Source organism: Salvelinus namaycush, chromosome 19 (assembly GCF_016432855.1).
Source record: "Salvelinus namaycush isolate Seneca chromosome 19, SaNama_1.0, whole genome shotgun sequence".
NCBI classification, from domain to species: Eukaryota; Metazoa; Chordata; class Actinopteri; order Salmoniformes; family Salmonidae; genus Salvelinus; species Salvelinus namaycush.
Window position 1 is genome coordinate 42,529,121 of NC_052325.1, and position 13,489 is coordinate 42,542,609.

Sequence of the window (13,489 nt, forward strand, 5' to 3'; positions counted from 1 at the left end):
CCAGCGATGTCAGCCCCATACCGCATACCGCTGCTGCCATTTCAATGGCATTTGAGAACATATTTGAAACATGAACACACTCCTAGCTCCATTCAAACAACTGACTCGAGAAATAAGCTCCTCAACTGCGTCTGCAGCAGACGTGATACCCTCTGTCATGGTATTGAAACGCCTGCTCAACAAAACAGACCGTGGGGTTAAAAGTTGCAAAAGTACTCTACTAGAGGCTGTGAACAAGTGATTCGGTGGCATTCTATCTGAGCCTCTTTACTGTGTCGCCACTATGCTCGAAGCTAGGTACAAGGACCGCTACTTCGATGCAGGCAAGAAACAGGGTTTATGTGAAATGGTACAGACACAGCTGGACAAGATGGAAATGGACACAGTGACAGTGCGCACCGACGAAGAGGACCCACGACAGAAGAGGCCATGGACAGACAGAGCTGAAACTTCACTGCTTGACGTGTATGATGAAATCCTGGTTGAGAATGAAACAACTGAACAAATGAACAACAAAACAGCAAGTAAGTGAAAGAAGGTTTTGATGATGTTTTTACTGGTAATGGGGAAATACGTAAATGCCAACAGTCAGTGTGTGTGTGTGTGTTTAAACTATTTAACTGTACTAGAATGCTTAAAAGGCCGCTAAAATGTTTAATATCGGTATCCGTTTTTTTGGCAAGGATATCGGATATCGGCCAAAAATGTCATATCGGTGCATCCCTAACAATAAGAACAGGGAGTTGCTGACCAGCTCAAAGTCTTTCTCACTTGGTTAGAATTTCCACGACAGTAGTTACTTTCTGAGATCTGTGTTGAAATTGTTTAGAAAAAGTAGTCCCTTTCTGAGATCTGTATTTAAATAGTTTTTTGTGGGATCCGTATTCACATCCAAAGTAACAATTTGTTCCCCCGAAAAAAGGTACTTTGCACAAATCGTGTTTAAAACAAATTATCCCAGGTCTGGTGGATGGAGAAGGGGTTGAATGAGGTGAGTACCAGCATTCTTATCGGCAGTCATGCTTCAGGAACAAAACAAATTGGATGTGGCATGGGGAGGTGAAAACAGAAATGTACCTATCAAGCACACCTTTCTTTGGATTGTCTATTGTGCAACACTTCTACTGTGTGTTATCATATGATCTCCCTTCACTATTGCTATGATTGACAGTGTCATAGATAGCTTTTTGTCCAGACAGCTGCACCCTACACCATCACACACACACACACACACAAAGCTGGATCTTACAAACACTCCCCAAAACTGCACCTTAAATTCCATTACTTTGATTTGGCAAATTCGGTGAAAGAGAGCGTGTATGTGTGTGTGTGTGTGTATTGATGCAGGACGGGTCACGGGCTACTGGTTGGTAGGTTTGACTCACACTGTTCTCCCACTCAAACATCATGTTGCAAGAGAGAAATAGTTAATTAGTGAAACCATACAAAATGACTTTATTCTGCATTTCAAAAATAAGATTGAATTACAAATCAATTACATCAATACATTTTCAGAAACTAAGGTTGATATTAATAGGCAACATGGAAACATTTTTATTTCAGCACTATTTACAGATTGATTTACGGGCACGATTTTTATGTCATAATACAGATGCCAAAATGACACCCTCATTTCTCACATAGCAGCTAAAAGGTTTGTTTTAAAGAGTTCAGTCCCACCAAAATGTAAGGCAAGAGGAATGTTAAAATAGCAGGCAAGGTAAGGTGATCCCAAGTTTGAGGTCTTTTCAGGACTCACCCAGTAGAAAACTTGAAAAACTTCACTTTTACGACCAGGGTTGGGGAGGTTACTTTAGAAATTAAATCTATTACAGTTGCTAGTTACCTGTCCAAAATTGTAATCACTAACTTTTGGATGACCCAAACTCAGTAACGTAATCTGATAACTTTAAGTTACTTTTAGATTACTTTCCCCTTAAGAGGCATTAGAAGAAGACAAAAATGAATATTACCAATTGAATGACATCTATTGCAGGATAAATCAATGTTAGAGTTTACAAAGTTCTGGCAATAAATGGATGTTGCATTTTACTTTATAGTTATGTAGGCTTCTTTTAACCCATTGCTTTCTACTTTAATATAGATAATAAAATGAGTAGGCTACATCTTCACATTGAAAATCAAAGTCTGTCAGATTTCCAATCCTTCCAATTGATTTCATAACCCTTGGTCTTCAAAAATAGGACTTGGAAACGTGCTATTTGCATGTGAAAAATGAATTCCATATGCTGCATTTGCCATAGGCCTATTGTTTAAGCTTTTGTTGGTGACACTTTAATATCTCAATAATTTGCAGCTGTTTAAGTCCATCAAAAGTGTGTGCGTTTGAGCATGTGTCCGTTAGGCCTATGGGCATTTTTCTTTTATCAGCACGAATTAGATTGAGCAGCAGTGTGATTCACATCAATGAGCTATATAGATATCAATAATAAGTGATATCCTAGCACCCGTAGGCTACAACACTGCTGTCGTCCTTACCTCCAAGCGTTTATTCAAATTGGATGAATAATCTTTGATTCTGACAGCAGTCGCACCATTGGAAGACATGGCTTGGACTGTAGTCTACAAAAGCCTATTCCTGCTCTTTTCCCACATTCCATTAAACCCATTTGGTGTGTAATGGTTTCTGACTTGTGGTCAGACTCTCTTAAGCGGAATACATTTAAGATTATTTGAATGTTATTGAGAAAGAGTAATCCTTGAAGTAATCATCTAGTTTTTCAAAAGTATCTGTAATCTGATTACAATATTTTAGCTGGTAACGGATTACAGGTAAAAAATACTTTTAGAATCAGTTACATTTAACGGATTACATGTAATCCATTACTCCCCAACCCTGTTCACGACCGTTCTTTATGTATAGATTAGAAAGGGCACTGTTCCAATCCTTGCTGACCTCACAGCTTCACCTTCCCGGCCAGAGGGCTGGAGGGGTAGAGGTTAAAGAAGCGTCCCAGCGTCCACACGGTGAAGACGTTCCTGTAGGAAGTGTAGCTGATGGCACAGCTCTTATTGAACACTCCCGAGATGTTTTCCTGAGGAGATAGGCCAAAATACAGTTGTGGTCATCTATAAAGCTTCAGGTTATTCTTCACAGTATGTATCTCTAGTAAGAATACTCTACACTGCTTCTTGGGCTCCAAAAATACACACTGACACAATCTGCAATACAGTACATGAAAGAATGACAGACATCCAGAGGGCCAGACGTTCAACAACAGATTATGCTAAACAATTTGACAACTTCATGCTTGAGCCTTGGGTGGAGCTAAGCACTGAACACAGTGTGACAGGCGGCAGGGACTCACCTGTGGCCAGTCTCCATTGGGCAGCTGCTTGTCAACCAACAGCTGTATTCCTCTCTCAATCACCTGTGCATCTGGGTACCTGCCACAGAGCAGAGAAGAGATTGTGGGTCTACAACTTGAACATACTGAGGTTCATTGGTCCCACTTTATATCATATTGTTTTAAACCATGTAGTTACAAGGCAGTGATGGGTTCTGACTCTTAAACTTGAAATATTGTTAATTATCAGGTATCCTATGGAAATGACGAGTGCCATAGTCTGGTTTCTACACAAGAAGTTTATCTGTAGGGGGAATGTATATGGTGGAGGCAATTGTGCTTGGAATGTACTGAGTAAAGGAAAGGCAATCACATGGTTGCAGTCACTGATAAGGGTAAAGAGAGGTGGTTTAGTGAGGAATGGGGGTTGGGGTCAGGTCAGGTCACATTAAGGGAGAAGGAACAGTTTATTGCCCGCATAACTTAACTTCCTGCCTAGCAATAAAGATGTCATGTTTAGAGGGAAGGAGGATACTTCACACAAATTGGGGTATATATACACTTGTGCTGGTGGAAACATGTATTTGTCTGTTCTGCTGTCCGACCCTTTGGCTGAATAAACTTGGTTTGAGCTTTAATAGTTGTCCGTCAGTTTTTACCCTGTTATTTAGAACCTAACAGTAGTTATAAAAGGTAGTTACAAGGTAGTCTCATAGGTAGTTACAAGGTAACGTAAACACACCCCATTCCGTACAAATGTGCGCAACCGCGACATTCAAACGAGGCTGCAAAGAAAACTAATGGGAATGTAGCGACTGTGTTGACTTCAAAATCTGGGGTGTGAACTACATTTCTATTCAAGTGTTGATCGACATGGTAATGGCTCTATAGTATTGGAGAAAAGTTGAAAAAACAGACTCTCCGTTACATCGTGACGTGTCATGTCGTAACGTACAGCACGCATAAAGCAACTATTTCTGTCTTACAATCTCTCTCCACCAGGTGTAGCACTTCTCTCATCATTTAAAAACAAGAAATGGACAGTGACGGGGGTAAGGGGGGATACGTAGCCATTTTTTGCGTCATCACTGCAAGCGATCATGACTCTCAAAAGCCGCTGTTTACTTCTGACGATCACTTTAGCACCGCCCTAAAAACCTGATTCAAATTCGACACAAACCATCAAATAGGTATGTAATGACACATTATATAAACTCTTTATAGTGTTTTATTTTAATTTTAGAGGCGATAAGGTGATAAGTTGGACAGATCGAGTGAAAAAAAGCAGTTTCCCCACACGACATCTCTCCTTCTCACTACCACGCATTAGTTTCGCTTCCCCACCCGCCATTTTTAAAAAGACCCGACGGAGCTCATTGCCTTCTTGAATCATGCAGAGACGGGCAGATTGGAGGTCTCGGCATGGATTTTGTTGGAAAGGGGAGAAATTGTGCTTTACAATGGTATTGACATTACAGTTGATCTGGAAGTATTACGTTTTTGGGGCGCTAAAATAAGGTCAATTGTACGGACCAAGGCGATGTACAAAAGTGAGTGAGTTTACGTTAGTTAAATAAGTCATTACAAGGCAGTTACATAAATAGTTACTGTTACCTAGCAGCCATGAGACCCAGCAGGGCCCAGCAGGTATTGTGGATCTGGGAGTTAGCACTCTGTACGTAGCGACGCTGCTCACAGGACTCAAAGTCCTCACCCCAGCCCCCATCCTCCATCTGGTGGGCCACCAGGAAGTCACAGGCACTCTGCACCTCCTTACACACACCACCGCTGGAGAGAGAAAGAAGACAGAAACAGACAACGACAGAGTGAGAGAGAGGGAAAGATGTATTTTTAAAGGTTTGAAAAAACGATTCCACAGACATTCGTGTTTCCTTTGAATGTGGTGTGTGCGTACACGTCTTCCTCCAGCACTAAGGATCCTTACCCATCATGGTAGGTGTGACCCATGCAGGCAAAGGCCTCCAAGCCGAACCAGACCCCATAGGTGAAGCACACTCCCCAGGATCTAGGCAACACACACCAAAATAAGAAAGGACTAGGGTTGAAAAAGTACAGTAGGATTTCCTGCTTATTCCCTCCTGATTCCGTGAAGCTTCCAACCCGGGATTTCTGGAAAACTTTTTGGGGAAAGTTACCAGAATTTTGCAACCCTAGGAAGGACACATAACTAAATGGTCCATATGACACAGAAGAATTAACAACATGACATTCAAATCACAGGCACTGGCATTCAAATCACATGGCAACTTTCTGAATGCACTGTAAGTGAGACCGGAAGCTACTTACCCTTCCCATGACCCATCAGGCCTCTGCACCCTCCGGCAGTACTCCAATCCTTCTCTCAGAGTGGACCTGAGTTAAAACATGTAGAAAAAGTGATGCTTTTAGGCAGCAGCTTGGAGAGGGTTAGGGTTCCAGGCTAGAGGTATAGCATGTACCTGATCTCCTCTGTCCGGTATTCAGGGTACACGCGCTGGAAGTGTCTCAGAGCCTGCATGACTGCTGAGGTGCACTCCACATAGGTGTAGTCTATCATGATGTCACCTGAAAGAAAGAGAGAGGGGGGTGGTGGTGGGAGAGAGTACAAAACTTGTATTTATATCCTAAAAAAAGTATTATATCCATAAATACAACACAGGGAGGGGGGGGGGGGGGGGGGGGGGGGGGGGGGTCGGTGAGATGAAAAACTCACCAAACACCTCTGAGGGGTTGAGTAGCTCCAACAGTCTCCCTCCTCGCTTGGTCTCATAAGTGGCAAAACCGCCATCTCTGTTTCTCATGCTTAGCAACTGCAACACACAGTCAACCAGGGCAAGTGTCAGTATTGTATGTTGCTTTTTTGTCGTATGATGGAATCAAACATGAACTGAGAGTTTGCATTATTATCAGCACCGTGAGACATCATCTTGAAAGAAGTTGAAAGTTGGGGAGATAGTAGAGAGGAAAATACATGAAAGATCGAGAAAAGCCCCCAACACGATATATCAAGTTGTGGTAAAAACTGTGATTGGTTGTACAGTAGATAGAAGTTAGTTGGTGTTGCCACTGACCACATTGACGGAGTCACACAGGCGCTCTGAGGGGACGTGCTGACTGATGAAGGGACAGTGTTCCTGCAGAAGCATCACTGACTTTAGGCCCTCTGCTGTGCAGTCGGCCACGATCCAGCCACAGTCCCGCGTGCTGAAGGGGAACCCTCCCTGATACACACACAGACACAAACACACATTCATGCATGTAAGCGCGCATAGACACACACACACAAATGCACGCACACAACCATGCAGGACACACGGATGTGCAGGACAAATACACACAATCACTCACACACGACCATGTAGGACACACGCACACGGTCTTGCAGGACAAACACACCCATACAGGACACGCAGACACTTCCTCTGACTGGTAGTAATGGTTCACCTTGTTCATCTGTCTGTAGTATTTCTGGTATTCTGGGGGGTTGTCTGGTATCTGATGAAATGAGAAAACTGGTTAGACATCGGAAAAAAATCCAGATAAAAGCAGCAGGTGTATTAGGAACCGAGGAATGTGTTCCCTCAAGGTGTTTTGTCTGGCAGCGAGCCAATACACTAAACTCTCTGACCTGTGTGAGGAACTGGTGGGCTCTGACCTGTGTGCCCATTTCCTGTGACGCTCTCACCTGTGTGATGGTGAGGAACTGGTGGGCGTGTTTAAGACACTCTTCTAACCTGGGGCTGTCCTGAGCCCCTGCCTGAATGACCCCAATTGAGAAAAAACACAAAAACGTTAGAAATGTGAACAACAACACATCATCCTCTCAATTTTGACATCTTTACAGTTATCAATCATCACGTGAATGGAGAGTAATGCACGTAGAACGTAAAGCATGATGAACAAGTCAGATGGGTTCTTTGTAGTCTTTGTAGCGTAAAATCAATATGAATATCTCACCTCTAGGAACGCCTGAGCTGCGAAAGCCGTGTCCCATAGCTGTGATCCATTGGTCCCCTATAGGAACACAACCAGACCGCATGTCAGGAAAACAGGTCAGACATTAAAAGTGCTTTTTAGTGCTTTTCTGTCTTCTTAATTTGGGTCAGGAAACCGGCCCATAATGCAAAAGATTAACGACATTATGTATATCATGGCTAGCCAATACCCAACATACCTGCATTTTCATACCATCCAATCCCAGCCTATCGCGAACCAGGAAATGGAAAACAAACATGTAAATAAACACGCTCACAACCTACTGCATTGTCACATACAACTGACTCAATAAGTGACTGACCAGAGGTAGTCTGGGATCCTGGACACGTGCTCCTGGAAGGCAGCGGAGGAGGGTCCGTCCACGTGCCAGCGCACCAGCATGTTGATCGTTTTGGAGATCTGAGGAGTGAAACTAGGTGTTAAATCACCACCACGCAACAACTGACACACAATTCTGGATCAACTTAAACCATAGTGTAAACGGCCAAAACAGCATTAAAGATGGAATCCGCACTAGGGGAAACAGCGCCACTAATGTTATCCGCCCCACGGCCGTTGTTGTTTTTGTTTCGTTGAAGAAGCAGAGGTGGGGAAGCGTTGCATATCAAGGTAAAGAAAAAATGCAGTACATATGCTTCTGTTCTACCGCGCGTGCAATGATGTCTGAGGGGAAAGAACTGTGTTCATTGTTCGCAGTAACTTCTTTGATGTGATAATATTGCAAACCAATGTTTCACAAAGAAGGATTCCAGCTGAAGTGCAAGGAAATACTTGATAATCCTAAAACACAAGTGGCATAAAAAAAAAAAAAGTACTTTGATTAAAGTTCAGTTTCTTACTGGGCCGATGCTGATGCACTTGGTGAAACGGTCGTCAGCCTGTATGTGGTCGTACAGCTCTTTGACCGCTCTTCCTCGTAGACTGCTGCTGTGGTGGGCCTCATACACGTTCATGACCACTGAAGAAGAACAGAGAATTCAAGGTTACAGTTATAACGTAGTCACAAATGACCACTCACAAACTATTAATAAAGTATGTGCAGTGCTTACTGTAAGCCACGGTGAGTAGTGTGCTGTGTGTTGTGTACATGTCACATGCCGCCACATTGTTCCGCTGACCAGGCCAGTTGATGGTGGCATAGTCCTGGACATACAGCTCCTATAGAACAGAGAAGGATGCTACTAAGTCCATGCACTCTATTGCAGCTCCATCTTATTCTAGCTGATCTTGTGGCTGTGCCTACGTGTGTAACTTCTGGCCGGAGTGAGTGGAGCACTATGACAGCAACATGTCGCCCCCAGGTGGTGTGAAGTAACTACTGCACCTGTCTGAGGCTGAGCACCAGGGGGTCCTCCTTGGCAGCAAACCTGACAGCATAGCAGTAGCTCATAGGGAGGTAGACCTGGCGACAGTGGCACCAGAGAGTGGATGGGTGAGCAGGGAACCAGGTAGGGAACAGCCTGAATAGAGGACAAACATGGACCAAAGAACAGGACAAGTTGAAACATAGCTGAGGGAATCAATGTCCCAAATCAAGGTTAAAGTTCACAACTATTCAAGCGTGAGTTGTCTATCCAATTTCAACTTTTATGCATAGGTGCTGTATAAAGGTGAATAAAATCTATGTACAATTCTGATCAAATTCGTATCAGGACATCAAGCATACCACATCTCCGGGAGGAGTGTGTTCATTCCTTCCCAGCTGTACACATTGAGGATGGCCAACCAGAATTTACCCCAGGAGGGGATGCCAACCGCGCCTCCTGTACAACAGACAGACACACAGACATGATCTGACTCTATAATGGTAACAATTTCACCTCTTATTTGAGGTTAAAAGCATTTAGACACTTTTTATTTCAGGTTTAAAACATATACAGGTGATGCTCTCCAACATTCCATTTCATTTTTTTCTAACAGCATATTTCTTTGGTTCCACCAACATACACCAACAAAGAGCTCAATTAATTGACCCCCCCAAAAATTCAACAGTTAAATAAGACCTTTGCTGTGCAGGTTGTTCCTGGCCCTAACCATATCCGGGTCATCCGGTCCCACTCCCAGAATCCTCAGGGTGGTGTAGCTGAGGGCCGTGCCAAACACTGTGGACTTGTCTTCAACGTGTCTGACAACAAATGACCAAAACACAACAATAAGAAATCTTTGAAGCTTTGATTGCGCTGATACTCACAAGCCTCATAAGCTGTGGTAGAAACATTGCTAATTAAACTACTGGAGAATATCTAAACAGTGTGCGTGGGCATCCCTCTTATTTTCACACTGTATTTTGGGGTAGAAGTGAAGGAGAGCAGTGATGAGAACACTCACAGGCCCCAGCCTCCATCAGCCAGCTGGACAGAGCGCAGGTATCTCACCATCTCCTTCTTCCAGGCCTCAGGGAGAGGGATCTGGGTTATGTGACAGGTGATCAGGAGACCTGAGGATAGCACAGACAGAAAGACCACTGATGTCACCTCAGATGTTATAAGTACAGATGTGAGTCTCATCGTTAACTTGAGTGTTTTTACTGTTATCATAACCCATGTATAACATTATAACTACCATGGCATCATGTACACGATAATGCACACCACGTGCGACCCCGTGCACTGTTATTTTCCCATGGACATGACACAATAAAACTCAATGACCGTGCTTGTTATGTGTACATACATTATCTGTAAATATGGAAGTTAATATTGGATGGCATTATGCAGACATTTAATTTTACGAGATGCATACTGTACGTCCTTTGAAAGTGCATCTAATTGTGTGTACCTGGTAGCAGAAAGAGGGGTCCTCCGTAGTCTCCTGCCCAGTGGCCATCTTCTGCCTGGAGCAGGCTGTAGAATGCCATGCCCTTCCGGGCTGACTCCACTGCAGTGTGGGCTGAGGGAGAGCCAGGGATGAATTTACTCTGTAGAGGGGCATAGGTACTGTCACAACAAAGCATGGGTCAAAGGTCACAACATTAATGACAAGCTCTTTAGAGGAGAGATTTAGTTCCACCTTTTGTTCTTGTGGGGCCCAACTATTCTATCATTGAATTTATACTTCAATGAGACATATAAGAGGTTAGGATGAGAGAATATGCACTTATTCTTGCAAGGGTTTCAACCATACGGTTTATGGCTTCAACTAATAATATATTATAATAATTTGGGGGGTGCTTATATTTTACCTGATAGATTTATATTGATTTAAGTCAATTAAGAACAAATTCTTATTTACAATGACGGCCTACTAAGGGGACATGTCGGCAATACAAAAAATGCAATGGAAATGTTATTTATTTCATTTTTTTTGCAAATCAACTACCCCTGAGACACCCACATGGAGTGGGGTCACAATTGTACAGCACCCCTGAAGCAATTAGGGTTATGTGCCTTGCTCAAGGACACAGCGACAGATTTTTCACCTGGTCGGCTCCAGTATTCGAACCAGCAACCTTGCGGTTATTGGCCTAACGCTCTAGCCTTAAGGCTACCTGTCATGCCTAATGCTTACGCTTCAAATAGCCTAGGTCAGTCTGTTCTCATAGACTAGACGTAACATAGTAAAAGTAAATCCGAGACACTGAAATTAGTATGTAATGTTAGGTTTCATATGGTTACATAAGAGATGTAGACCTCATTTTTCAACTACTTAAAACTTTTGCAACTACTTAGCATGTCTCCTAACCCTTTCCCTAACCTAAACCTAACTCCTAAACTTAACCCTAACCCCTAGCCTAGCTAACGTTAGCCACCTAGCCAGAATTTGTAACATACACAATATATACAAAAGTATGTGGTCACCCCTTCAAATGAGTGGATTCGGCTCATTTGGCCAGTCAGCCACACCCGTTGCTGACTGGTGTATAAAATTGAGCATACAGCCATGCAATCTCCATAGAAAAACATTGGCAGTAGAATGGCCTTCCTGAAGATCTCAGTGACTTTCAACGTGGCACCGTCATAGTATGCCACCTTCCCAACAAGTCAGTTCGGAAAGTGTCTGCCCTGGTCAACTGTAAGTGCTGTTATTGTGAAGTGGAAACATCTAGGAGCAACAACGGCTCAAACGTGAAGTGGTAGGCTACACAAGCTCACAGAATGGGACCGCCAAGTGCTGAAGCACGTGTATAAAAAAAAATAAAAAAAATAAAAAAAAATCGCCTGTCCTCGGTTGCAACATTCCCTACCGAGTTCCAAACTGCCTCTGGAAGCAACGTCAGCACAATAACTCTTCATCCGGAGCTTCATGAAATGGGTTTCCATGGCCGAACAGCCGCACAGAATCCTAAGATCACCATGAGCAATGCCAAGCGTTGTCTGGAATGTCGTAAAGCTCGCGGCCATTGGACTCTGGAGCAGTGGAAATGCGTTCTCTGGAGTGATGAATCACGCTTCACCTTCTGGAAGTCCGACGGACGATTCTGGGTTTGGCGGATGCCAGAAGAACGCTATCTGCCGAATGCATAGTGCTAACTGTAAAGTTTGGTGGAGGAGGAATAATGGTCTGAGGCTGCTTTTCATCGTTCGGGCTGGGCCCCTTAGTTCCAGTGAATGGAAATCTTAACGCTACAGCATACAATGACTTTCTAGACGATTCTGCGCTTCCAACTTTGTGGCAACAGTTTGGGGAAGGCCCTTTTCTGTTTCAGCATTACAATGGCCCTGTGCATAAAGCGAGGTCCATACAGAAATGGTTTGTTGAGATCGGTGTGGAAGAACTTGACTGGCCTGCACAGCCCTGACCTCAAGCCCATCAAACACCTTTGAGATTAATTGGAACACCGACTGCAAACCTGGCCTAATCGTCCAACATCACTGCCTGACCTCACTAGTGCTCGTGGCTGAATGGAAGCAAGACCCCGCAGCAATGTTCCAACATCTAGTGGAAAGCCTTCCCAGAAAAGTGGAAGCTGTTATAGCAGCAAAGGGGGGACCAACTCCATATTAATGCCCATGATTTTGGAATGAGATGTTCAACGAGCAAGTGTCCACATACACTACATGACCAAAAGTATCATATGTGTGGCAGATTTGCAGCTTGTTATATATTTAGCAAACTCGTGACATATAATGCTAATTGTAATTCGTAACATATCATATGAAATGAGTGATGGACATCCACAAATGAATACATACCATATGAAACGTAACATCATACTAAATAGTGTCTCGGATTTAAGTACAGAATAAAAGTAACTTCATACTAATTAGTATCTCGGATTTCCGTACAGAATAATATGAAATGCATCGAGAGAAGGTTGCCTAGGTAAGTCCTCTCCTTTAGTAGATACAGGTGATATACCCAATGGCTAGTGAAAAATAAACATTGATGAGTATGTGTACCGTATCCAAACCAAGTGAATGGGCTTCAAGCATAGTCTGCTCCCTGTCTGATGTGTCTTGATCCTCTACATAGCGCCATGTCTGCCTGCCCTCTATGTTACTCAGCCTCCAGCGGGTCAGGTCTGTCGCTGGCTCCGTCTTGTACGGTCCCCCCCTCCTACGAAGGCATCTGAGGGTGCAAGAATTGACAGCGCGCGTATGCGTATGGAATTCATGGGCGCGCGTATCCACTGGGGACACACTGGTTGAATCGACGTTGTTTCCACGTCATTTCAATTACATTACGTTGAACCAACGTGGAATAGACGTTGAATTGAAGTCTGTGCCCAGTGGGTGTGGCGCTTGCGTAATTCTGCACCACAATTAGTATTGTACTTAATGGCCATTGTTGAAATTGATACAGTCGTTGACATGTATCCTGTTCCTTTCCTAATGAGCATGCATGTCCTTTCTGATCAAGTTAATGGTTTAATCTTGTGAAAGAGCACAAAGCAATCAGCTACCAATCAATTAGCAAGTTATAACTTGCTACAAACGTTTACTTTTATAGCATATATGTAATACACATAATTGAACATGTTCTGTACTTACGTTCCCTCGGTCATCATTAAAACCTTATGAATGAATTAAATCTTCCGCAAACTTCAGCTGATCCACAGGATCGGCCCCCATTTGTGATACTGTGGGAATTGAAGTTCTTTTCAAAATATTTCCGTTGGATAAACACTAACTTGTGCCACAGCGAACTGCCCTTCCCATAATACCAAGCAGTACCATCCGAGGAGGTTTTTGCATGGAGAGATATGAGCAGACAGACGACTGTCCAATCACAATTTAGAGAGGCGG

At 43.4% G+C, this 13,489-nt stretch overlaps 1 protein-coding gene across 1 annotated transcript; it reads right to left on the reverse strand.

Annotated features, from left to right (window-relative positions):
• Positions 1-1,431: 1,431 nt before the first annotated feature.
• lss (lanosterol synthase (2,3-oxidosqualene-lanosterol cyclase)) lies at positions 1,432-13,366 on the reverse strand. Its single transcript, XM_039015028.1, has 22 exons — positions 13,235-13,366; positions 12,644-12,812; positions 10,083-10,221; positions 9,633-9,741; positions 9,308-9,429; positions 8,971-9,067; positions 8,629-8,764; positions 8,354-8,462; positions 8,144-8,262; positions 7,606-7,703; positions 7,483-7,510; positions 7,266-7,322; positions 6,994-7,065; positions 6,753-6,803; positions 6,380-6,529; positions 6,022-6,118; positions 5,768-5,873; positions 5,616-5,681; positions 5,254-5,334; positions 4,923-5,096; positions 3,330-3,408; positions 1,432-3,056 (listed from the first exon to the last, which is right to left on the reverse strand). Exons 1-22 carry the CDS (start codon positions 13,249-13,251, stop codon positions 2,919-2,921), a joined length of 2,214 nt encoding a protein of 737 aa, XP_038870956.1. The 5' UTR covers positions 13,252-13,366; the 3' UTR covers positions 1,432-2,918.
• Between the last annotated feature and the right edge of the window lie 123 nt (positions 13,367-13,489).